Here is a 24,073-nt window from a genome sequence, read left to right as displayed (position 1 = left end):
AGATTATAAACAGAACCCTTCAAAATGAAACTAGTAAGTCATATTTCAATTGAGTGGGCTCCAGCTCGTGGAGGGGTGGGGGGGTGGGGGCAATCATACTGGGTATTGAGTGTGTTAATGTCTGTTCATAAATATGAAAGCTGTGCTGGAAACAGTCAATCCTCTCCATCAGTGCAGAGTCCTTGATGACTCAACACTGGTTCAACAATATACTGTAACTGCTCTGCTCACTGAGCTCTGATACAGCAGCTTTTCCCTCTGCAGTAGAGAATTACATCTTTATTGTTTCTCATGTCATCTTCATGCTTTTTTAAAAATATCGTTAAGTGACCCAAAGTCCAGCACGGGTCCCATTTTGAAAACCAGCACCCACCCATACCCGCTGTACTTAAAACCTTGTAGCATTTACCACTTAAGTTTGGAGTATAGTTGAATGAAGTATGACACTGATTTTAAATCTGAGGCATAAAAAACTAAAAAAAATATACTGTTGTTGATTCATTTCAGATTTAACTGAGACCAGCTAGTTGTGTCGAAGCAGCAATGAGATTTAATATGTCCAAACTTCACAAAACTCCACTCTAGTCATTATTTGCTGTTTTGCTGAGAGTTTAATGAGAAGATTGACACCACGCTAGGGGGCAGTTAGCCTAGCTTAGCATACGGTCTGGAAGCAGTTTGAAACAATACAAAAACAGAAAGAAGTTACTTCCAATGCCTCACATAACAAAAACCAACCAAACATAAAATACATTTCAAACTGATACTCATAAACAGATGAGCTGCTGTTCATCATAACATGTCCACTGTATTTAAATAAAGTTAACCAACAGGCTGAGATAAAAGGTCACGATGTCAATGTCAAAGTCACTCTGACTCCAGGTCATAAAGTTATGTCTGCTTAAACCACAATAACAAGAATTAGTGTGTTGAAGAATAGGATTTGTGTATTACTCTTTTGAATTTAGTTTTGTTTGGCTTATAATTGTATTAGAGCTACAACGATTAGTCAGTTAATGGATTTGTTGCCAACTATTCAATTAATTACCAACTATTTTGATAATCTATTCATTCATTCATCTTTTTAAGACAGAAAAAAACCTTATTCTCCTGATACCGATTTAAAAAAAAAAAGAAAAAAGATTTTTGTTGATATGCTTTTTTTGATTACACTATCTTTAAATGAGCACAAATTCATGAAACAATCTTTAATAACTTTGTTTTTTTCTTTTTCCAAAAATCAACTGCTTCAAAATCCCTTTAGCCTGCTCTACAATTACCTCCTTAATAACAAGATTTTTCTGTACTTCCATAGCTCTTGTTGCTACTACTGTCTGAGCCTGACTGTCCAACCAAATATAACCAACATCAGCAACGTCGGCCATTGACATCAGCAAATTATTACCAATAGGCCGATGTTAGTCAACAAGGGGAATATCGGTCAGTACCGTTATCTAGCTGATATATCGATGCATCTCCAGTATTTTCTGGATTCTTTAGCGTTGTATGACAGTAAACTGAATATGTTATAGACGTTAGGCTCTAGGAAACATTGAGTGACTATTTTCTGACATTTTATAGACAAAACTACTTTATTAATCAAGAAAATAATCAATATTATCAATATATCATCGATAATGAAATATACATATGCACGTATGTACTGAAGTATAAATGTGCCAATATTTTATTATAAGAATAGCTTTAGTCTCTGTGTAGATAGAACATCTGTAACATTTAAGCAGCATTTATAATGAATCTATCATCTTAAGTAGCAGTAAATCACACAGACCAATAACTAATCAGCTTAATACTGCAACTTATTGATCTCAGGCCATTCCCCATCATTATTACACAAAACTGCTTCACTAGCCAGTGTGCAATCCATGTAAGCAACGATCAATAGGTGTGTGTGTGTGTGTGTGTGTGTGTGTGTGAGAGAGATCTCATTTAAAGAAGAAAGGTTGTTTAGAATATTGTATGTCCAAAGTGTAATCTTTCATGCTACCACGTGTGTGTGAGTGTGTTGGCAGTGAGTTTTATCAGTGGACGTTGTAGAAATGCACGATTATAAAATAGTGTGAGCAGAGCCAGGGCAAACAGAGCGGCAGAGGTGCAGTGATGTAAGAAATAGATAATGCCAGCAGCTCTGTGTGTGTGTGTGTGTCTGTGTATGTGGTTTTCCTGTCACAAAGCAGCGGAACAGTTTCTCTCCCTTCTGACTTATCCACCGATTGAACCGAGCCGACACCTCATTTCACAGAATGACTGCTGGGACTTTCAGTTCAGGCTCTGTGGCGTCAGCACACCAGAGAGAGACAAATAACCGTTAGATCCTTTAGAGAACCATGACCCTGATGGAGATTATCCATGTCAATATTTACCTCTTTAGAGCTCAGGGCATTTTATTAGCAGCCCAAATATGAAAGAAGAATATACCTGGATTTACATCTAATAGTCCATCACATAAAACATTCATAGACTTCCTATTTTATAACATAGATTCAATATCAATATCTCTACAAACACTTGGTGGCAACATCTTATGTGATCTTGAAGACTTTTTTAGTTGTTTTTTAGAGGCTGAATAACCAACTTTAGATTTATAGTTTCGTTAACTGTTTTTTATTTTTTCATGAGATACTCACTGATTTAAACCAGAATTCAGTCTTGGACAGTATTTAGTTTTACAGCTGCTGGTGTTAAGGCAACATTAAACATTTGTGAAGTATTGCATTGCAGTTTAAACTGACCTGATATCCATAAGCTGATACTGATATCCATATTTGAAATGTTGTTCTTTTAAAAAAAATGTATACAGACACGTAAACATTATTGATAAAGATTCCTCAAAGTAGCTGCACACAAGATATGTAGTGAGTGCAACGTTTTACAGTTTAAAGATAAGCGTGTGGTGGACAGACTATGTCACAAACATTCCGTTTCAAAACCACCTCAAAAAAGAACATTTCTGCACTGACATTTCTTGTCACTTTCAGGCCTCCATATACGCCAACGCTGATCATTTGTACTAGACTAATATTTGCTGATACAACAGATTTCAAGCTTGAAACCTCTGCAAGCGGAACAGAAATGAAAAGGATGGACATCACACGAACATATCACCTCATTTGGACCTCTCAGTGTGCATTGATGAGCCAGGTCACGTCTCTACTCTCTGTAGATGTAGGTGTGTGTGTGTGTGTGTGTGTGTGTGTGTGTGTGTGTGTGTGTGTGTGTGTGTGTGCAGAGTGAGGTGTTATAGAGTAATAGAGGAGAAACTGACAGGAAGAGCAGCGCAGCAAGAGACACTAGGAAACTGCAGAGATAGCACTTGATAAATGTTGTATTGTTACATAATACTGATAGGAAGGTGTGTGTGTGTGTGTGTGTGTGTGTGTGTGTGTGTGTGTGTGTGTGTGTGTGTGTGTGTGTGTGTGTGTGTGTGTGTGTGTGTGTGTGTGTGTGTGTGTGTGTGTGTGTGTGTGTGTGTGTGTGTGTGTGTGTGTGTGTCATAAAGATCAGCAAAAAACCTAAGAGGACTGTCCCTGTGTTGTGTTTATGTTCACACACACATGGACAGAGTGTGCACTTCTGAATCTATTTTAGGAATTTTAAGCAGCCACAGAGAATATTTGTCATTGTAATGGCATTGAAATTCAACCCCCTGCTGAGGAGCGCTCTCACTCACACACACACACACACACACACACACACACACACACACACACATATATATTACACTATCCATTTTTCTGTCAGTATCTGCAGTATCATTGTGGCATACTACATTAATTTTAACGGTATTAGTTTAACGTCTCCTCATCATTCTCATCACAGTGAAATGGAAAGATAGAAGTTCTGGGCTGTGTTTAAAAATGTTCTCAAAGCTCAATCCAAGCACTCTGGATAAAAATATACCAGGCAGTGTTCAGAGTGGTGCTGCGGCCTGCCTCCCTGTGGAGACTGTGGTAGGAGAGAGCTGATTAAGACTTCTAATCTTCGGCCTGGTGACTCTGATCACAACAGCCGGGGCACTGCCTCAGGGATTAGCCTACTATCTGTAGCACCCCCCCCCCCTTCTCCCTCCATCAACACATAGATTAACTTGTTTGCATTCTGATGTAGACAGTACAGTACACAATTTAAGTCTATTTACTCTAAATATGGTGACAGTGTCTTCAAGGGGAATGCCACCAGTTTGACACACATGAGTACAACCAATATAATGTCTAAGTAGTGTTTACCCTGGAAAAGCAGTTGTGTAATATCCTCTTTGGCTCTGCAGGAGTTTTCCAAGTGTGAGACAATAACCCTAATGATGTCATAGTGATGTCATTATGGCTAAGCTTGGGTTTGGAGATCACTAGTGTATTTTATAGAGAGCCTGTGTGTTAGTATGACAGAAATGGGCTGTCACCAGGCAAGGAGGCTTTAATGAGAAGATGCAGATCCAGTTGCATCATGGGAAATGTAGGATTCAGTGTAGACCCATATTATGAATTAAAAGTCAGTTTATCGGTATGTCTAGTATAAGTCCACCAACTTTAACCTCTTCAAGACCAGATTGTTCCATTTTATTTTAAGCACCTTATAGGTTGGAAATATTTTCTGACAGTTACATATTTATTGTGTATCATCTTGTTCAAGTTCTATATTGAAAATGTATGGTTACACTGAGTGAAATATTCAAAATCAAGTTTCATAGCTTTTTTAATGCTGTTTTATTCTATTCAGTGGAAATAACCTACACATTTACCCACAATTCAGCCTGATACATAGTATTTGGCTACACAACATGAGTTTGTACTAACTGTGGGCCCGTGGGGTTAAAGAGATGAAGCTCAGACACACAGTACACACTAATAACAATGCCCACCTTCACTTTCACATTAAATACACAAGCTGTTCTCTCTGTGGTCTCTATTTGGTTGGAGACCATCTGTAATGTGTCAGCATGTGTTTGCTGCTGTGCAAATTCTGCTGCTTGGTTTACTCCAAAGAGCCGGCTGCTCACTAACACTAAACCACAAGCTACTACTGCACCCACCGCCTCCATCACAAAAACGCTGAAAGCATCAAAACATTTTCATCCAGTCTTGCAACTCTGAAATGGCACTTTTTACTCCCCAAAAAAACAAATATTTACTGAAAAGTCTCAGAAAGAGACAGAAATGAATGTATTTAACGCACTGCATGTGTCTGCATTGTGCTTTTTCATTCTTATTGGACATTTGCCCTCCATAACTTTATTGGCTGTTGGTGGTTCCAATGAAAACACCGGTTAAGAGTCAAAAGTGCTGTTTCCAAATGCTAATCCTCCCATTTAAAGCCCATGTGTACTATGTCTTAATGCCATGCCATGCTGTGTTCTGATATTGATACTGTATGTGTCATGTTCATGCTGTACTCATTCTCATGCATTCATTAATTTGCTTTTCTGTGTGCATTTCTTTTGACATTGCGCTGTTTTTTTTCTTTGTTTTTTCGCTCCATGTTTTTCTGCATGTGGCTCGTCCGTAGCTTTGTACCAGTGGCTAGAAGCAGACCGCCAAGGCAGAGATCCAGATACTGCAGCCACAGGTAAAAACACCATCATCATCTCTACCCCCCTCACACTGTCTGCCATGCCCGCCTGCTCTGTCCACAGTCAGCTGCTCCCTTCTCCAGACGTACCTCATTAACTGCATGATCAAATACATGTCAGCCTGTATGGATTGAATGTGAATTCCCTATGGAGAACATTAATGTGATTTGACATAATTAACAATTCCATACACACACACTGCATTTATTACCATGAAAACAGTTGGGTTGGGATAGGATTTGATCTTAGCATGGAATCCACTGATTACATCTGAATCCTGCACCTTTTCCAAGCAAATGCTATGCAAGTGTTTTTATAACATAAAAGCAAACTTAAGCAAAAAAGTTATTTAGTGCTTTACAACATAAAAGCTGAGAAGCAAAAACAGAACTCTCAAACAAGACACAAGACAGAAGGTTTTAAGGAAGCAGCATAAATGAATATAAATGAGCAGGCAAAATTGGATAAAACAGGGAGTCCAATGACCTAAAATTGGGGTAAACTTTACAGTAAACGTGTGATTTAAGGACAGGCCAGGTCACTTACTGAGCTAAGCAGATCACTCCAGTGTCTGGAGTGATCTGGGCCTTGACAGAAAAGGCTTGGTCACTCAAATCCGACGGATTAGTGGTAGCTTAATTAATGTCCACATTAAGCTACAGTTTGAAAATGAGATGTGCAGTATGTAATACAATAGGTCAATAAAATGTGTAGCTTGTATACACGTCTGATTTTTCACGAGTTACTTGAAATACTGCCGAATCAGCCAATAATCTAACATTATTGATATGAGTGAAAGTTATCCTAGGAGATTCTGGTGCCTTATGATTGATTAGCAAAATCATTTCACTAGAGAAGACTCAGTACTCTGTTAGTCTTGTTGTAAACACGAAAACAAGAGAGACCACATATCATTTTAGTTTTGGCATTCAAATATAGAACGTTTTTACTCATCCAACATGTACATCCAACAAGCATTTCTCCTGTTTTAAAAACTGGGAGGATTTATTGGCTGTTACATGAAGATAGATGTGTATATCGTCAGCGTAGCTATGTTGAATATTTGAAGATGTGACCAAGAAGCAGCGTGTTTATACAGAACAAAAGTGGCCCAAGTATAGACCCTTGTGGTACACCACCAACCTTTCTTTTACATTGTTCTATTCTCATAAAGAAGATGGAGAAGAAACAAAAGCCTTGTTAAATGTTCATTACCATGGAGCTCAGCAATTTTAGGTCAGAACCCAACCCTAAAACTGTTTTTGTAACTGAGTTAACACAAAAACCAACCTCACAGAAGCAGCTTACTACAGCCAGCTGATAGTGTTTTCACAGTTTAAGGTTCATGTTCTATATAAACTTGATATACTAGATAAAAATGCTAGTGTGCCTGATGGGATTAAACTCGTACTAATTCCATTTCATATCTTGCTAAGCTTACAGTGAACCCATAGAGAAGTCATTTCATCCTATGTATGTGCACTTTTATGCTCTATAGATCCCCCTGTATTACTCCACCTTCACCACCTCCACCTGGATTATACCCTTCAATCCATTTCATTTCCTTAGCCCCTCTCTCTCCTGTCCAGCCACTGTACAGTATTTAGGTCAACTTTCTCTGAGCTTGTTATCCAAATCAGTCCCCCCTCTTGCTCCCCGGCCATAGCCGACTATTTTTACCTTCACCCCTCTCCTCGACTGATGAAAGACGTCCAGCTGTCCTGTTTCTCTGCCTCCATGCTTGTTGTTTGTTTTGTCCATGTTTGCTCGTGGAGTTAATAAAAGTAGGGGACGGATGGCTTAAACAAAGCAAGCCTCCTCTCTCCTTTTTCTTTGCTCTTTTATCCTTTACCTGTCATCTTTTGTTTGTCATGGTAAAGGCACTCAGGGGAGGTTTCAGTCATCCTTATCATACCTGGACAGTAGACGCAAAGTCGTGGACCTCCTGAGACACATAGCCAAGAATACATTATGTGTGTGTGTGTGTGAGCAAGAGACAAAGAAACAGATACACACACACACACACACACACACACACACACACACACACACAGTTCCAGTAAATGCTCACAGGAAGTCCTCTTGAAGCCTGCTGTTATTTTCACACTGTAATAGCAACTGCTTAAACAAAATCAGAAAGAGCTTTATCAGATCATGTAAATGTCACTGAAACACAGATACTCTCTGGTCCCTCATGTACAGTAAGATGTGATGTGTGCAGGTGCAGAGGAGAAGCTCGGAGGGGGTTCAGCTAGTTCAGCTGGTCTATGAAACATTGTTTTGCTTTCTCTTGTTCTCTGAACCTCCTGAAATGTCAGCTGGCTTTTTCATTATTCATCTGGTGCCTCTCAAGATTTTTTTTCTCTCTCTCTCTCTCTCTCTCTCTCTCTCTCTCTCTCTCTCTCTCTCTCTCTCTCTCTCTCTCTCTCTCTCTCTCTCTCTCTCTCCCTCTCTCCCTCCCTCTCTCTCTCTCTCTCTCTCTCTCTCTCCCTCTCTCTCTCTCCCTCTCTCTCTCTCTCTCTCTCTCTCTCTCCCTCCCTCTCTCTTTCTTTGTTTTACTGGCAAGACTATAATTGAGAACAGTATTGCCAACACTGGTTTTTGGTCGTTCTTTGCCTTTGAAACAGTAGTTTGATGAATGGGTTAGGGTTAGGGTCCACTTACTGGCTTTTTCCAGAGCTTTAAAAGACATCTGACAGTCTATATCAATGCATACAATTTGCTCAGCCTTCCTGGAACAAGATGAGACAGGTAAACACTTACAAACCAATATCTCAGTTAGAGCTGAAACAATTAGTTGATTAAACGAGTCAACAGAAAATTGATTCATGAATTAAGCAATTATTATAATATTGATTTACTGTTTTGAGTAAGTTTATAAGGAAAACATTTCTGGTTTAAGCTTCTCAACTGGAAAAAAATACACCCCCACTTGTGTTGTTTTTAAATGACAAAAAATTCAGAGGTTCCAACTTTCAGACCTTGCTGATAGGCCAGTGAAGAGGAGGAAGATGATAGAAAGAGGAAGGTGCAGCAGGTCTAGGATTCACTTACATACAGTACATGATGAGAACCTCCCACCTGACCAGAAGCAGGTCAGAAGAGATTGTATTTCAGCTTATCACCACATGGACTGTTCACCTGCATGCAACACCAAAGCCCGCTCAGATATGATTGGTCAACACTACTCGAACTTACAAACGGACTCCAAACAGAAACCAGACAACCAGCAGAAGCATCCCAGTCACTCAGAACATCTGACCAAATGATCCAATTAAAAACAGAAATCCAGCTTCAAATATAAGCCTGTTTAAAAAAAAAAAGACTCTGCTGTTCAGCTCAATAAAGAATTAGAAGATTATTGAGAATTACATTGTGTCTTTTCTATTCACACAAAACCTTTATTGATCATGTGACCGGACCCACCGCTGAGTGATCATTGATTACATTTTCAAAATGATCCCTCTGCCCCTCCCCCTTTTATTCAGCGCCTATCTCCAGTAACCCTCTGACCTCGCTCCAGTCATTAAAAAACTGCGTGGCATCCCTCAGCTCTTTCACTTATCTAGAAATGAGCAGCAGAACTGTTGCTGGTCTGGTGTCTGAGAGGGAAATCGAATGTTTTGAGGATCAGCAGTGAGATTTAATAGTCCACAGAGAGTCATTACAGAGGTGCAGGTTTGACCCCCAGTACCACAGCTCCATCAGCACAGATCATCACTGAGAGTCCTGAGTCAGCAAGTTTTAAAGGAGCTCTTAAGCAAGATTCTTCTTCTTCTTCTTCTTCTTCTTCTTCTTCTTCTTCTTCTTCTTCTTCTTCTTCTTCTTCTTCTTCTTCTTCTTCTTCTTCTTCTTCTTCTTCTTCTTCTTCTTCTTCTTCTTCTTCTTCTTCTTCTTCTTCTTCTTCTTCTTCTTCTTCTTCTTCTTCTTCTTCTTCTTCTTCTTCTTCTTCTTCTTCTTCTTCTTCTTCTTCTTCTTCTTCTTCTTCTTCTTCTTCTTCTTCTTCTTCTTCTTCTTCTTCTTCTTCTTCTTCTTCTTCTTGATTTGTAGTTGACTATCAAAGGAGGCAAGCTAAGAAAAATCACTATATTATATGTGTAATGCTTTAAAGGGTTACTCCACCTAAATTATTATTACTCCCTCTTACATATTCCCCCTTTACAAATTGCTCCTGTCATCACATATCCAAGGGAAACACTATTTAAATTTTCTAAACAATTTCTCAGGAGGTATTTTTTCCATTTCTGCATGTAAAGCATTGTGCTGACGCTGGCATTCAAAACCATTTAGAATGAACCCGGCTCCACGACAAGCAGCAATTTCTGACTCACTGAGAGCGATAGTGTGACTGTAGTTCACACAGGAAGCAGGGGGGGAGAAAGTGTGATGGAGTCATTTACACTGGAAGGAAAGAATTCAGGGAGAAAGTAGATATTATATCCCAGCTGTTGTGTCCCGAGCAGCTGTTGGACATGTGACCACCAGTGTGGTTGTCCGACATTTGACACAGTTTCTCTCTGCTATGCTGCTGTCTGACAACTGAGTCACAAACACAAACACACACACACACACACACACACACACACACACACACACACACACACACACACACACACACACACACACACACACACACACACACACACACACACACACACACACACACACACACACACACACACACACAGACACACGCACACGCACACACAATCACAATCACAGTAGATAAACTCCAATAAACTTTGGGCTTTGGGACAAACTGCATTTTGTGTCAGTACAGACACTGCTGCAGCTTTCATGTTCCACCAAAACAATGTGCTTCCTGTTTGCTTCATACTCCGTCCCAGCATGCACTGCTCTTCATATCACACTTAATCGTCACATTTACCATGGTAATGCGGTAAAAGATAAAATTATAGATTATGATTCAGCAATACTTATCATATTCAGTAGTTAAGGAATAAATAATTGTTTGACAGAATAAATCCCCACTCAGTATCCAGCTGGTCTTCAAAAATGATCTCAACACAGTGGATAAATACAAAAAGCTGCTAGATGAATCATAGAGAGCTCCATGTGATAAAGATGGTTTATATTGGAGGTTGTTAGTCCTGACTGACATGTTTGTCTTTCTCTCTTTCTCATCTGTCCAGGTGAAAATTTTGAGCAGAGCCCCCTGAAGAGGACCTTCAAGTCCAAAGTTCTCGCGCGATACCCGGAGAACGTGGAGTGGAACCCCTTCGATCAAGATGCAGTCAATATGGTAGGAGGCCGCTCCAATGGAAATGGATTGTAGTATTATCTTGGGAGAAAAAGGGTAGTTTTCTGAGTCCTGTGAGTCTAACAAAACCTCCAGGAGGACAGGAAGAGATTAATGGGACCATTTACAGAGAAAACAGAGGAGACTGTGAGTGAGACTCACACATTCTGAGCAGAGAGGCCCCCGGATTAAGACACACAATGCCCTCCTCAGGTATCCTGGGTAACGGAGCAATGATAAATCCTCTCCTTTACATGGAGAGCTGCATTGACAGCCTCTCCTTATTCTTTCAGTTTCATGCTCTCTAGTTGGAATTGAACAGATACTGTAGATACACTGCTCATTAGGGCTGTTCTGAATATATTGTCAGGTTTATGAGCTCCATACTCAGCTGGATAGTACAGATTTGCTCAAATGTTGAAATGAATGAAAGTTAGGGTAGATTAGAGCTTGATATTTAAAAAAAACCTCACTTCAAAATCCATTATACACATGAAATCTCCTTTTTCTGTAAGTCATGTGACTGAATTGAAACTCCACTCAATCTATTACCAACAGTCACACAGCTTATGTTCACACTCAGATCAGAAGTTAGGACTCAGTTCACGCTATTATAGTGTGTTGCATACTTTTAGAACATTTAAACTAACACACATATGAATAATGTAGAAAAACAGGAAGTAGCAGTAGGCAGGTCGGGTCATTTCCAGCTCTGATGTATCTTCTGTTCACTTCCAGTGTAAATTAAACACAGAGTACAGATATTATGTCAGATAGACTGATACACATCTTGCGGTTCAAACATGTAACATCCTGGCGTATTATGAAACCTGGGGTGATTTCTGATATGAAGAAAAATTTGAAAAAAACTAAAAAGGTATTAAGAAAAATGAACAAAAACAAGCTTAACTCACAGCTTTGAAAATACTTCTGCGTCTCTCACCCTGAAGAGGAAACATGATGAGAGGTGACTGAAGAATTATATACTCTGGAGCGTAGGCATCTCCAATGAGACCTGAGCAGTGTTTTGACTGTTTCCTGTCCTTCTATTTCATGAAACTAGACCTTGAAAGTTAATGAAAGGTCCTTGAATGTATTATTGGAAAAGAGAAGAGTTACTGTGTGATGAGGCTCAGCTGAAAGAGCCACAACAGTGACCTTGACAACAACAACTCCCCATGTGGGTATACGTGTGTGCGCGCGTGTGTGTGTGCGCGCACGTGTGTGTGTGTGTGTGTGTGTGTGTGTGTGTGTGTGTGTGTGTGTGTGTGTGTGTGTGTGTGTGTGTGTGTGTGTGTGTGTGTGTGTGTGTGTGTGTGTGTGTGCCAAAGGTGTGTGCATGCTCATTTTGCATGTATAGTGTTTTTTATATGATGTGAGAGTGTATGTATGTAGAGAAGTGTATTTTTGTGTGTGTGTGTGTGTGTGTGCTCTGGGTGTCCCTGTCTCTCGTGATGGAAGGTGACCGCTTATTTTTCCACCTGCGCTGGCATCAGCACTACTGAATAATTCAGCCGCGGTTCTCGCCTTACGTCGGCATGGAAACGGGCCATTATGCAGCAGTAGTGCGGCGTCTGAAACCTGACACCCGGATGATTGCGAGCCGTCGACGGTTACCGCTGAGAGACGCTCTGTAGGAACTGCATCTTTTACTCGCTCTCCTTCTTTGTCTCGTGACCTCTGCGGACCCTCCTTCGTATCTTCATCACCTCATCCTCTCCTCCTCCTCTTCTTCCTCACTGGAACGACCTCATCCCAGCTCCTCCTCCTCCTCCTGCTGCTGCTGGGAGGTGAGAGATGAGATGAGGAGGATGAGGATGGAGGAGTGCAATCACAATTTCTGTATCAGTGAGGCTGCTGTGATGATTGTTTCCAATACCAAACCCCCCAGCTCCCCCTCCCCCAACTACACACACATACACACACTGTTCATCATACACTTTTTGTCACTTTAGTAACACCATTTTTCACTTTTCTGGCTTCTGTTCACACTTGAAAATGTTTTTGAGGACCAAAATTTGATCTATAAAACATTTTAAAAACTGATGATAATCTCACATTTGGTCTAGGTGAAAGCTTTTCTACAGATCCAGGTTCTCCTCTAACCTCACTACATAAAACATTTAAAAAAAATGTCTTGTTATGGTCACATTTCTAGTTATTTATTTATATTATCAATGAATTCCTGATCGTGGATGTTCATTCTCCACCTTGCTGCATGTGTGGCAGAATGAATTCAGTCAAAGGCCTACACGCCAGCTGTTTGAGAGCTTTCAACCTCATGGCATGGTCGTCTTGTCGTCATATGACCCACCACAACATGAAAGATCAGAAGTGATGACCCGCCTACAGAGAGAATGGAGGATCCCATTTCGATATAAAACCAGGAGAGATGCTGCTAATTAAAAAAAAACACCAGAACCATCCTAGTAGAATACATAGACAATATACATATACAATCTGTTAGATGCATTTAAGTATACAGTATACATTTCCAGCTCAGTCACCACATCCAGGATCACTGTAAGAACTCCAGTGAACCTTTACCAGCACATACAGCTGACAGCAGCTTCTCACTCACAATAAAAGCCTCAGCAGTTTTCCTGCCCTGCGAACAATAAACCACACGCTCCTCCTCTGCTCCTGTTGTCCTCATTCCTCTTTTACATCAACAGGAAAACAGTTGAACGAGGTCACTTTGTGCTATGACACATAGAAATACGGGGGCCAGATGTATATTTGTTGGGTTCTCCCTACTCCTCCGGTTCGCTCCGCAGGCAGCAAGTCGACGCTTATTCGACACGATGTTTGCCAAATTTCTTTGCAGCGTCTAGTGAGATTCGGAGCATGTTTCTCACCGCTGCTTGATTTCATTACCACGCTCAGCTCAGCACATCGCTGTGTCGCTGAGAGGTGAAACTCATGAAATTTTTATCATCAAACTATTTTTTTTTTTTTAAACGTGGTTGTGGTGATGAGTAATATCACATCCAGGCTGAGATGTGGAGGAGATCTGTCAGTACTGATCACTGATGATTCATGCATAATCCAATCAGGTCACTGTGTGTGTGTGTGTGTGTGTGTGTGTGTGTGTGTGTGTGTGTGTGTGTGTGTGTGTGTGTGTGTGTGTGTGTGTGTGTGTGTGTGTGTGTGTGTGTGTGTGTGTGTGTGTGTGTGTGTGTGTGTGTGTGTGTGTGTGTCACTTGTTCTCTGTAAAGAAGAAGAATACTGGCTTAAATGTCACAAATGTTTATGTTAGTAAAGGTTCTAAACAAGCATATTAATGTAAATGTATGAGTTTCTTCATGTATGAAAAATCTAACCCTCATACATTATGTATGTGTGTGTGTGTTAGAGCAGTGAGCTCTTGTATTTATGTGTGTTGGCACACAGTTGCTCATGTCTTCAGTCACTTCCTGTTCAACTCTCAGCAGCAAAATGAACATAATGAGGCCAATAAGTCAGATTTATTGCAGGCTGCTGCTGAATGTGTGTTTTTGTGGATTCGGCTGCAGAGCATCACACAAAACACTATATCAGTTATAACGTCAATTCAACTTAGTTTAATATGTAGAAGGGTCAGTGACAAATAAGGGTGAGCAATGAGCAATTCAATAATATGTTAAAAACTAGTTGTAAAAGCAGCATCAGGTTTGTTAAAATGTGCATTTAGTTTTTTTGTTGGTTTTATATCATTTTAAATGACATTTGCATTTTTTTTTACCAAAAGTAAGACTGAATGCTCCTGAAAATGTCAAATGGTGTAACCACAAAAAATTATAAATATTCAATATTTTATCTGCCTACAGTGTATTTAAGTGGACTTCAGATTCAGATTCATTTTATTCTTTGTCCCAAAAGGGCACTTAGTTCGTATTTAAGTGGACTTATACTAATAATGACTTCTAATGTTTCCTGATCTCCATGATTCTCCAGATTAAATGTAATATTTAGAACAGTTGTATTCCATTAGCTTTATTTAATATAAAAGGTTATAATGTAAGATCATGCCAAACTAGTTGATATGGTATTTTATTGAGAATTTACTGTTTTTCAGCAAGTTGAATTATTTGGTACAAAGTTTTTATGGTTACACCACTAAGACATTTTTGCCATAATCCTCTAATATATTCTCTCAAAATGGATTAAAAGCAGAAATTTGATGCTGGGTCCACAAAAAAAGAATGTGTGCAAGTTTATTGCACACAAAATATGTTTATTTTCACATTTTAACCCCTTTAAATTTGACTAAACCACATGGACACAAGGAAACCTCATTGACCCAGTTATTCTCTATAGTTAAGTTAAAAATCTTGTTAAATCAGGTGGATCATACCATAATATAATCATGACAGTCTTACCTCAGGAGTCACTTCTTAAATCTGATAAAGAATCTTATTTGATGTAGATCACAGAGATGAGAGAGTAAAAAAATAAACAATGTATAACTGTCAGTGTTTGTATTCCAAGTTTTTGATAATATAGTGTAAAAAAAAAAATTAAATTGAAGATGGAGGCCGTCAAATAATGAAAAGTCCAAGGCTGATGTTGATCATCTTTAAAAATACAGTAAACTGATCCTGCTGTGAGTCCATACATCATTGTAAGATAACATACATCAATAAAAGCACTTGTCTGCTCTTGAATCAGTATATTAATTAAGTTACAGTACGATACAGTAAGATATTTCTTTAGAGTCTAGAGTACGGATTTATGTATTTGTAATTACCTTCAATTAGTGAATTCAAAATATCTTTGAAATTACATTACATTAGTTGGTTTGGAGTGTCAAAGAATTTAAAGACAATCCCTAAATTCAGTTTTCCAGGATTCAATATTTGAGGGACAGTACCAAGTTTGGACGCAGTCTTTATTGAAGTGAACAGGAATGTGTGTCCAAATGTATGACTAAAAGTAAAACCTCATTCTGCACTGCTGAACAAAATGATGAACATATCTAATTCCATTCAGGACTCAGAATTAAATTAGCTGAAGATTTAAAACTAGCTACACTTAAACTTATATTTGTTTAAAACCACTGTGTTTAAATTAGAACAATTCCAACTTTAGTGCCTCCTAGTGACAGTATAAAAAAAGACCCAGTAACACTGAAGAACAACTGAAATGAACAAACAAAGCACCATTTTCCACCAGAAGAATAAAACCTTCTGTCATCAGAACGCTTTGAAAGATGATTGATACTAAGTGAAGACTGATGTGTGCTGTGAAGTGGTGACTGACTCTGCTGCCCCCCATACCCCCCCTCTCCCTCTCTCTCTTTCTCTCTCCCTGCAGCTGTGCATGCCTAAAGGCCTGTCGTTCAGGACGCAGGCGGACCAGCGGGAGCCACAGTTCCACTCCTTCATCATCACCAAGGAGGACGGCTCTCGAACCTACGGCTTTGTTCACACCTTCTACGAGGAGGTGACCAGCCCTCAGATCTGCTCCGCCATGCAGACCCTCTACCAGATGCACAATGCCGAGCACCCCTCCGCCAACCCCCCTTCCTCCTCCTCTTCCTCCTCCTCCTCCTCCAGCATGGACTCTTTGGCCAGCAGTTTAGACGAGGCCGACCCCCCCGCCTCCTCCTCGTCCTCCTCGTCGTCTTCTCGCGGGGTGGGAGGCTACGACTCGTCTCGGGACACGCTCTATGTCTCCAAGGCTCTGTGTCTGATCACGCCCATGCCCTTCATGCACGCTTGCCGTCGCTTCCTGTCTCAGCTGCACCGGGCCGTCACAGCCGCCACCGCCCCCCCCTCTGCCGCTCGAGAGCTACGTTCACAACATCCTGTACGAGGTGCCGCTGCCCGCTCTGGGACGATCGCTCAAGTTCCACGGCGTGTACGAGCCAATTGTGTGTCAGAGGCCGGGGCCTGGAGAGCTACCATTGGCTGACTTCCCCCTGGCAGAGGTGTTTAATCTGTTAGGAGTTGAGAACCTGGTCCAGGTGTTCACATGCACCATGCTGGAGATGCAGATCCTCCTCTACTCACAGGGTAAGTTTCTTCTTAGTATTGTTGAATAGATTTATACACAGTTATCTACGGTGGCCTGGAAGTGCAAAACAACATTACAAAGTATGAAACACTTTTATAAAGCTTAAGACAAATTTACAGTTTGGAACATCTTTACATATCATACAACACAATGACATGAGCAAAACTCTTTTACCAACACATTTACATTTTAGAAAACTAACTTACAAGATGCGAAACACTTTTGAGACAAATTTACAAATCACACAAGATTCATGGAAAAGGAGTGTATACAGAAATGATTAATTGGCGTAACTAGAGTGGTTGTTTATTTAGTTGTTTGTTTACTGACCTCAACACATGCTAACTCACACAGCAAGCAGAATTAGTAGCATACACCTTGTGGGTTTGTGCATAGTTATTGTTTACCTCATAAGCAGTGAGCCAGAGGAGGAAAAGTACCGCTGCAGTAAAGACAGACGTTTTCCGATATCTACAGTCCTGCTTTGTGATAATGAGATCTGGTCACTTTGTGCTTATCAGCTTTCAACCTCAAATACTGAAATATATTCTCACTTAACAAGTAAGCTGATCTAAGGATATTTACAACATAAACATCTGCTGAAAATATCTCATCAGTTTTAGATTGAGACTTTTTAGTCATTTGAACTCGTAGCACTCTTTTTCTTTTCACTCTTGCTTTGTGTCCTTTGAAAACTTAGTTCTGAGCCGAAAAGAAACAGAGAAAAATTGACTCAAACAAGCATGAAGACGCTCTGAAGTTTCAGCATCATATGAGCCTAACTGACGCGCTGTGATCAGATTTTCCTCCTTCTAGGTTTTCCCTTCATCCATTTTTCATAGCCACAGTGAGACAGTGTTGCTCTTCGCCTCAGTCAGAGTGTTCTGTGCCAGTTGTGTTACCCCCCCCCCTGCTTTTAACTACTTTGTGGACAGAGATCACTTTTCCGCCCTACATTCCTCCATCCTGCTCTGTCTAAGTTTTTTTCTCTCTCTCTCCGTACCTCCTCCTCTTCCTCCGGCCTGAAACGCTCTGTAACACTCTTTATCTGCAGCGTTTGTTTATCTTCTGCAGGATGAGTCATGTAAATAGAAACGGTTAACACACACACACACACACACACACACACACACTCCACATCCACAGCACTCAAAATAAAAACCCCTGCGTTTACAGTATCCTGCGGCATGCACAGAACAGAGGCTGCTGCTGTGGTGCAGACCAATGAAATGACTTGGCTTGAAAACCGTTAACTAACTGACATGAAATTAAGTAACCGCCAAAATAAACTCATTGTAGTTTAAGGGCCTCATACAACCTAATTTGATCTCAAGTGGGCCAAACCAGTAAAACCATTGCATAATAACCTGTAATAATATATAATATATATTATAACTTTACTATAATAAACCAGACAGAAATTTCAACAATCTTAGTGCATCAATATTAGCCGGTAAATCCTGGAACACGTTACTTTTATCACATCACAGAAAAAGCTTGTTCACAAAGATAATTCATCCCAAACATGCACAAACATTTTGCAGCCACGTTTGTCAATCTGGGGTTACCCTGGCAACAGATACTGATAAAATGCGTCCAAGCCCACTGAGGCAAATATGTCCTTCGAATCTGAATCACATTGTAATTCAATTATCTCAAGTTGGACATTCCTGACTGTGAATGGTGGGTGAAAATAAGTAAAAAAAATGGAATTACTTTTCTGTCATTTTCATACTTTGCAAAGTTATCCAGTGGGCTGGATTGGACCCTCCGTATGTTTGACACCTCTGCTCTAAACCATCACCTTTAAATCAGTACATTTATCATATTTATCCAAATGAGACTCTGATGCTGACACAAGAATGTTCAAAAGAAAATTCAAAAGGGGAAATAATAAAACAGACAGGAGGAAGAGTTTTCTCTGTCCTCCAACACACACACACACACACACACACATCCTAACGGAGCTCTCAAGGGGTGGTGTCATCACACACACTGTGAGATGGTGTACCTCCTAACCCGCAGCTTTGTAACGACACCAAGTCAGAGGAGGATTAAATGCTGTAATCTGATTGGCTCTGTACTGTACTGTACTGTACTGTACTGCGGGCCATCGTCTCAGCACAGAGGGTGTGATTTTTTTTGTAGACTCTCAGTCGCCCATAGGGGGAGATTAGAAAGCCGCTTTGAGACAGATTGCATTTCGACTATTGAGATATACTGTACTGGTGTATAATCTGGGCCAACAGATAACTCTGACACACAGGTGAACTGAGGTGTACACACTGACATTAATCTCATATCTGTGTCTAATGTCCTGAGTCAGGATGTGGTTGTTCTACCTTAGCATGAAGACTGAAAGCAGGGGATACACCAAACCTGGCTCTGTCCAAAGTTCATTCATTTTCTACTGACATCTGTAAAGCAATGAACATGTTGCATCTTTTGGCTCAGAAAGGCAGCAGATATGCATGTTTCTCAAAAAGTTGAATTATTGTTTGACAATGTTTTGCACTAAACTTACACATTACATTACATCCCTAAATGTTTTAAATGCCATGTGCCGACATATTTTATTTGACTTGTACTAAAGTAAAATGTCATCAAAGTAGTGGTGCTTTCACTGGAGTAGAATATTTCTGTACCATTGCTGAGTAGTTAGTATGAAGAGCGAATGACCAAAGAAAAGACAGCACTATTAGAGAGTGAGATTATATCAGCTGAACATCCGGAGAAAAAATGTCACTTTCCTGTCCTGACTGATGTTTGTGGAGGAAAGTGGAGCAAACACACAGCATCAAACCTGCAAGAAAAGGTCATACATCATGATTTAGGAGTCTGTATCTGCTTAATCTAGGGAAATTTGAGAGCAGTCTGAAGCAGTCTCAGCGGAGCAAGAAACAAAAGAGAAAGACCCTCCATTCCTACACCTGCCCCCCCTCTCTCTCTGTCATCCCATCATCCTTTGAAGAAAAATGGGTCTCTGTGTTTTATTCATCACTGTCAGCGTCAAAGGAGGAAAACGATTAAAAACTGGAGCTCTCTGGAGTGAAAAAGCTGTTTTCTTTGAGCACACATCATTTTTTTCAGTCCAGACTGAAAACATGACATGTTTGTCGAAACAAGCCCTATTTCTGTGTGATGAGGAGAAAACCCCCTCCATGCTGCTACATTCAGCTGGAGGCAGGAGATGGAAGAGTTCAGCTGAGGGGAAAACACGCAGAACGTTCCCTGGATGTTAATGAGATGTTGCTCCACCGTATGTTCCCAAACTCCTCCTGATCAATCAACAAGCAATTACACACAGCCTCTACCTGTCCTCCTCACACACTCTCCCGCTGTGACAGGCAGGGGGGAGAAAGTGAGAAAGTGACAGGACAGTGTCTCCTTCCAATCAGGGAGCACAGTGGGGGGTGGGGGGTGGAGGGTGGGCTGGGCAAGCAGGAACATCATTACATGTTAATGACTATAGTTCATTTAGATTCCTGGCAGGCGTTACTCAGTCTGGCAGCCAGTCAATAGAAAGATGCACAGTAGTTATGTGTGTGTAAATGATGATAGAAGCTGATTGTGTTAAAAGGACTGTTTCACCCAAATTACATAAAAAGAACCCAAAAACCAAAACAACCAGACCAAGTCTAGGGCATTGTATCAGTATGATACAAAACGATACCTGTAATCGATCCTTTTTGCACCCAGAGCTAGAAAATATGACTATTGGTATGGACTTGCATTCTTTGATTTAATGCAACATGTGATTGGCCCACTGCCACAGCAGCTACAACCTGTCTGTGGTTTAATTTAATGCTTTTATTCACATGATGGGTATAGAATGAAGTAATCAATTGGTATGGGTTTTACTTTAAGGGTACTTGGATGGTATTGTCATTCTTACTTATTACTGCCAGAACTCTATATGACCGAAAGAAGAAGGTTCTGTTGATGCAGAGATGATACTACAGCATATGTCTTTTTTAGTGGTCACTGTCCCACATCATAGTCATACATTCTTGCTTGTCACTCTTGTGTGCTAACCCATAAACCTCCACATCCTTGTGACTGGTGCATGGAGAAGGAACAGCTGACAGTGCACAGCTCCTAGAAAACCAAGAAGAACAAAGTAGCATGTAGCAGAAAACAACAGAACATGTGCCACGCATAGCAACATGCAACCATTGTAAAAGCTGTAAACAGAGCGTGCAGACTGTATGCCAGCTTCTGAGATGTGGTGGAAAGCCTGAAACCAGAAGAGTGTTGGCAGGGACTTCCCCTGAAAATGTGTTGGTGATGGTAGAGGGCATTGCTTTAAAGCCTGAAATGCTACATCGGCAGTTTAGCTCAAATGATTGTAACCTTTCTCAATCATCACACTTGACATACAGAGATGTAAGCTTGATAAATATTTGGCATGAACAGTAAGACACTCTCTTACTGTCACATGCTCACTTTCTCCATCACTTTTTTTAAGTTTGAACGTTCATTTCTTGACTAATTGCTTTTTTAAAAAGTCCTGTATGCCACATTATCTGACTGGCTCTCATCATGTCACCACCTTATCTTGGCGCCTCTGAACTTAAGTCTAGAGTTTGAAGAGTACCTGATGTCAGCTGTTCACCACACACCACTTGCTTCTTTCCTTGTGAGACTGAGCCGTGTTTATCAGTCCCTGACGCCCCGTTACAGTTTCACAATGACTCTACATGTCCCAGCCTGTTTTTTTTTTTCAGCCTCTCAGAAGAACACCAGCATCCAGGAGTGCTGTCTCTGCTGGGGCTTTCTGCAGCGTGACGCCTCACCATATCAGATTTGTTGCTTTTTAAACTATTTCATGCTTGCTCACCTCTCACAGATACTTGTACTCATCATATTTCAAAGGGAGTTTCTTGAGGCAGCGAATGTTGTCACAGATTAATTTTAAAAGGAGCACCGTTGCCATAGTTATCTGTAAAGAAAATGATCAATTAGTTCAACTCAATTCAGTGAGAAATGACATAAAAAATGTGTGAATGAGTCATCCTCATCATCCTCTCATTATTCCTCATGAGGTCTTGCTGTGTGAGCTTTGATGTGCGATGGAAAAATTCATGAGGTGCGAAAGAACATCGCTTAGGAGAAGTACTTTTTTTGAGAAGAGCTGGTGTTAACGAAGCTAGCCGAGGCTAAACTTATCCTGGTGCGATGTGAGTGTGAAGGGGAACAGGTAGGATGTGCTGTAACATGAAGAAAAAGAAACAGGAGTGTTTCAGTCAGACTGCAAGCCTCACTGTGTTTCCCACAGCAGGGTGTGCGTGGGAGACACTTTGAACCTGTTGAGACTTGAGACATCAAGCAAATACCGACTTGAACACACACACACACACACACACACACACACACACACACACACACACACACACACACACACACACACATACACATACAGGTGGGATGTCTCTGACTGGCCTGTCTCTATTGTGTGTGGTATAGATGGAATTTGGTGGTTGAAATGAAACAATGAGATGGAAAGATGGTAGGACAGAAAGTTCTACATGACTTAGATATCATCTATGCTCCGTGAGGCTGCATGCTTACAGAAAACTGTATGATGGAACAAATCTTTCACTCTTTGTATATGATCTGAAGTTGTTGTGGCTACGTAAAGTCAAGTAAAAATAGTAGCACATGTCATGCTAATATGCTTCACATTTACAAGCTTTGTAAGGCTTAGCAGTGATTTCAGCTAAATGCTAACATCAGCATGCTAACATGCGTCACATTTACAAGCTTTGTAAGGCTTAGCAGTGATTTCAGCTAAATGCTAACATCAGCATGCTAACATGTTTCACAATTACAAGCTTTGTGAGACTTAGCAGTAGTTTCGGGTATATGCCAACATCAGTATGCTAACAAGCTTCATAATTACAAGCTATGTGAGACTTACCAGTGATTTCAGCATGCTGATATACTCACGGTGGCAATACTAACGTGCTGGTGTTGAGTAGCTATAATTTTAACCAGGGTTTACCATCTTAGTTTAGGGTGTTAGCATGCATTCCAGAGCTTTGTCTGGGAAACTTGGGCCAATTTCATACACTCCAACTTCACAGCAGAGTGAAGATACTGATATACTGATGCCAATCAGTATGGCGGCATTCCAAGAGAATCAGGTTTCAAATGGTGTTGAATGAATAAAACTTTCAAAATGAAGACTGTTGACTTTGGCTATACTAGTAAATGACAGGCTATTAGAAACATGCTATGTTACTGGTACTTGATAAACTATTGTGTGTAATATTCTGACTAAACTAAATAAATATTAATTTCCTAACAGCTTCTTATCATATCTTACATTTGGCTGATAATGAATCCAATTGTAAATCTTCCCTGTCTGCCATGAGAAGATGAGCTTTCATGGTCAGTCGTGTTGATTGTTTACATTTTGCGTCGTGAGTCGTGGAACGCTTCAAGCTCAGAATTCTCAATTTGAAAATTTCCAACCTCTGACTTGACTGGAATGGGAATTTCAGTAGCTTTATATGTATTTGATCATAACCCAAAATATTGGATAGCAGTTGTTCTAAACGGAGCCTTTAATTTTTCTGTTGGTCTTCCTTCTTACATTATTTGGGTTGTGTCATGTGGGTTCTGTGCTTCAGAATGAAAGTGTGGTCGTGTGGCTGCTGACTTGCACTTTGCCACAGTACTGTACAGATTAACTCATCTCAGTACATATAACAGGAAGTTGTTAGTGACTAAGAACGAACTTATTACAAAAAAATGACATTAAGTCGTAAATTAAATATAGAATGAGTTAAATGTAGACTCAGTGAGTGACTGCAGCTACACATAATAAACAGAATATCAGTATTTAAACTGTAGACCTGGACCCAACTGGCCACTTTGCTTTTGTAGAATATAACCTGTGTTATTTGCAGTCTCTCACACTAAAGTGAGCTTATTAAAGGTTGTAATGTTGGTTTGAATCTTCTAATGAATGCAGTTCTATAAAACAGACAAGTGTGAACAAATAAGAAGAGGTTAACATCCCCAGTGTAATCAAGGCTGATTGGGATGTGTGTGCAGATGCTTTAGGAATGAGATTACATAGTCATGGTCAACCCAGCACAAAAGAGTGAGTCATTTCAAACAAGTTTCTGCAAAACGCAGTGCATAAAAAGGGAAAGTTGCCTAAAGGTGATTACTGTGAGGAAGGATTTTGGTATTCAGTTATGGCAAAGAACAGAGAGCTG

General features: G+C 40.3%; 1 protein-coding gene across 1 annotated transcript in view; it reads left to right on the top strand.

Annotated features, from left to right (window-relative positions):
* The window catches only part of dennd5b (DENN/MADD domain containing 5B), a 79,141-nt gene that overhangs the window by 27,313 nt on the left and 27,755 nt on the right, over positions 1 to 24,073 (top strand). Inside the window, 4 exon segments of the mRNA XM_053314131.1 lie at positions 5,524 to 5,583; positions 10,741 to 10,850; positions 16,143 to 16,589; positions 16,591 to 16,843. Of these exon segments, the coding sequence (XP_053170106.1) occupies positions 5,524 to 5,583; positions 10,741 to 10,850; positions 16,143 to 16,589; positions 16,591 to 16,843 (870 nt within the window).

Source organism: Scomber japonicus, chromosome 23 (assembly GCF_027409825.1).
Source record: "Scomber japonicus isolate fScoJap1 chromosome 23, fScoJap1.pri, whole genome shotgun sequence".
Classification (NCBI taxonomy): Eukaryota; Metazoa; Chordata; class Actinopteri; order Scombriformes; family Scombridae; genus Scomber; species Scomber japonicus.
Note: the sequence above shows the minus strand (reverse complement) of the source record. Positions and strands in the feature narration are given on the sequence as shown.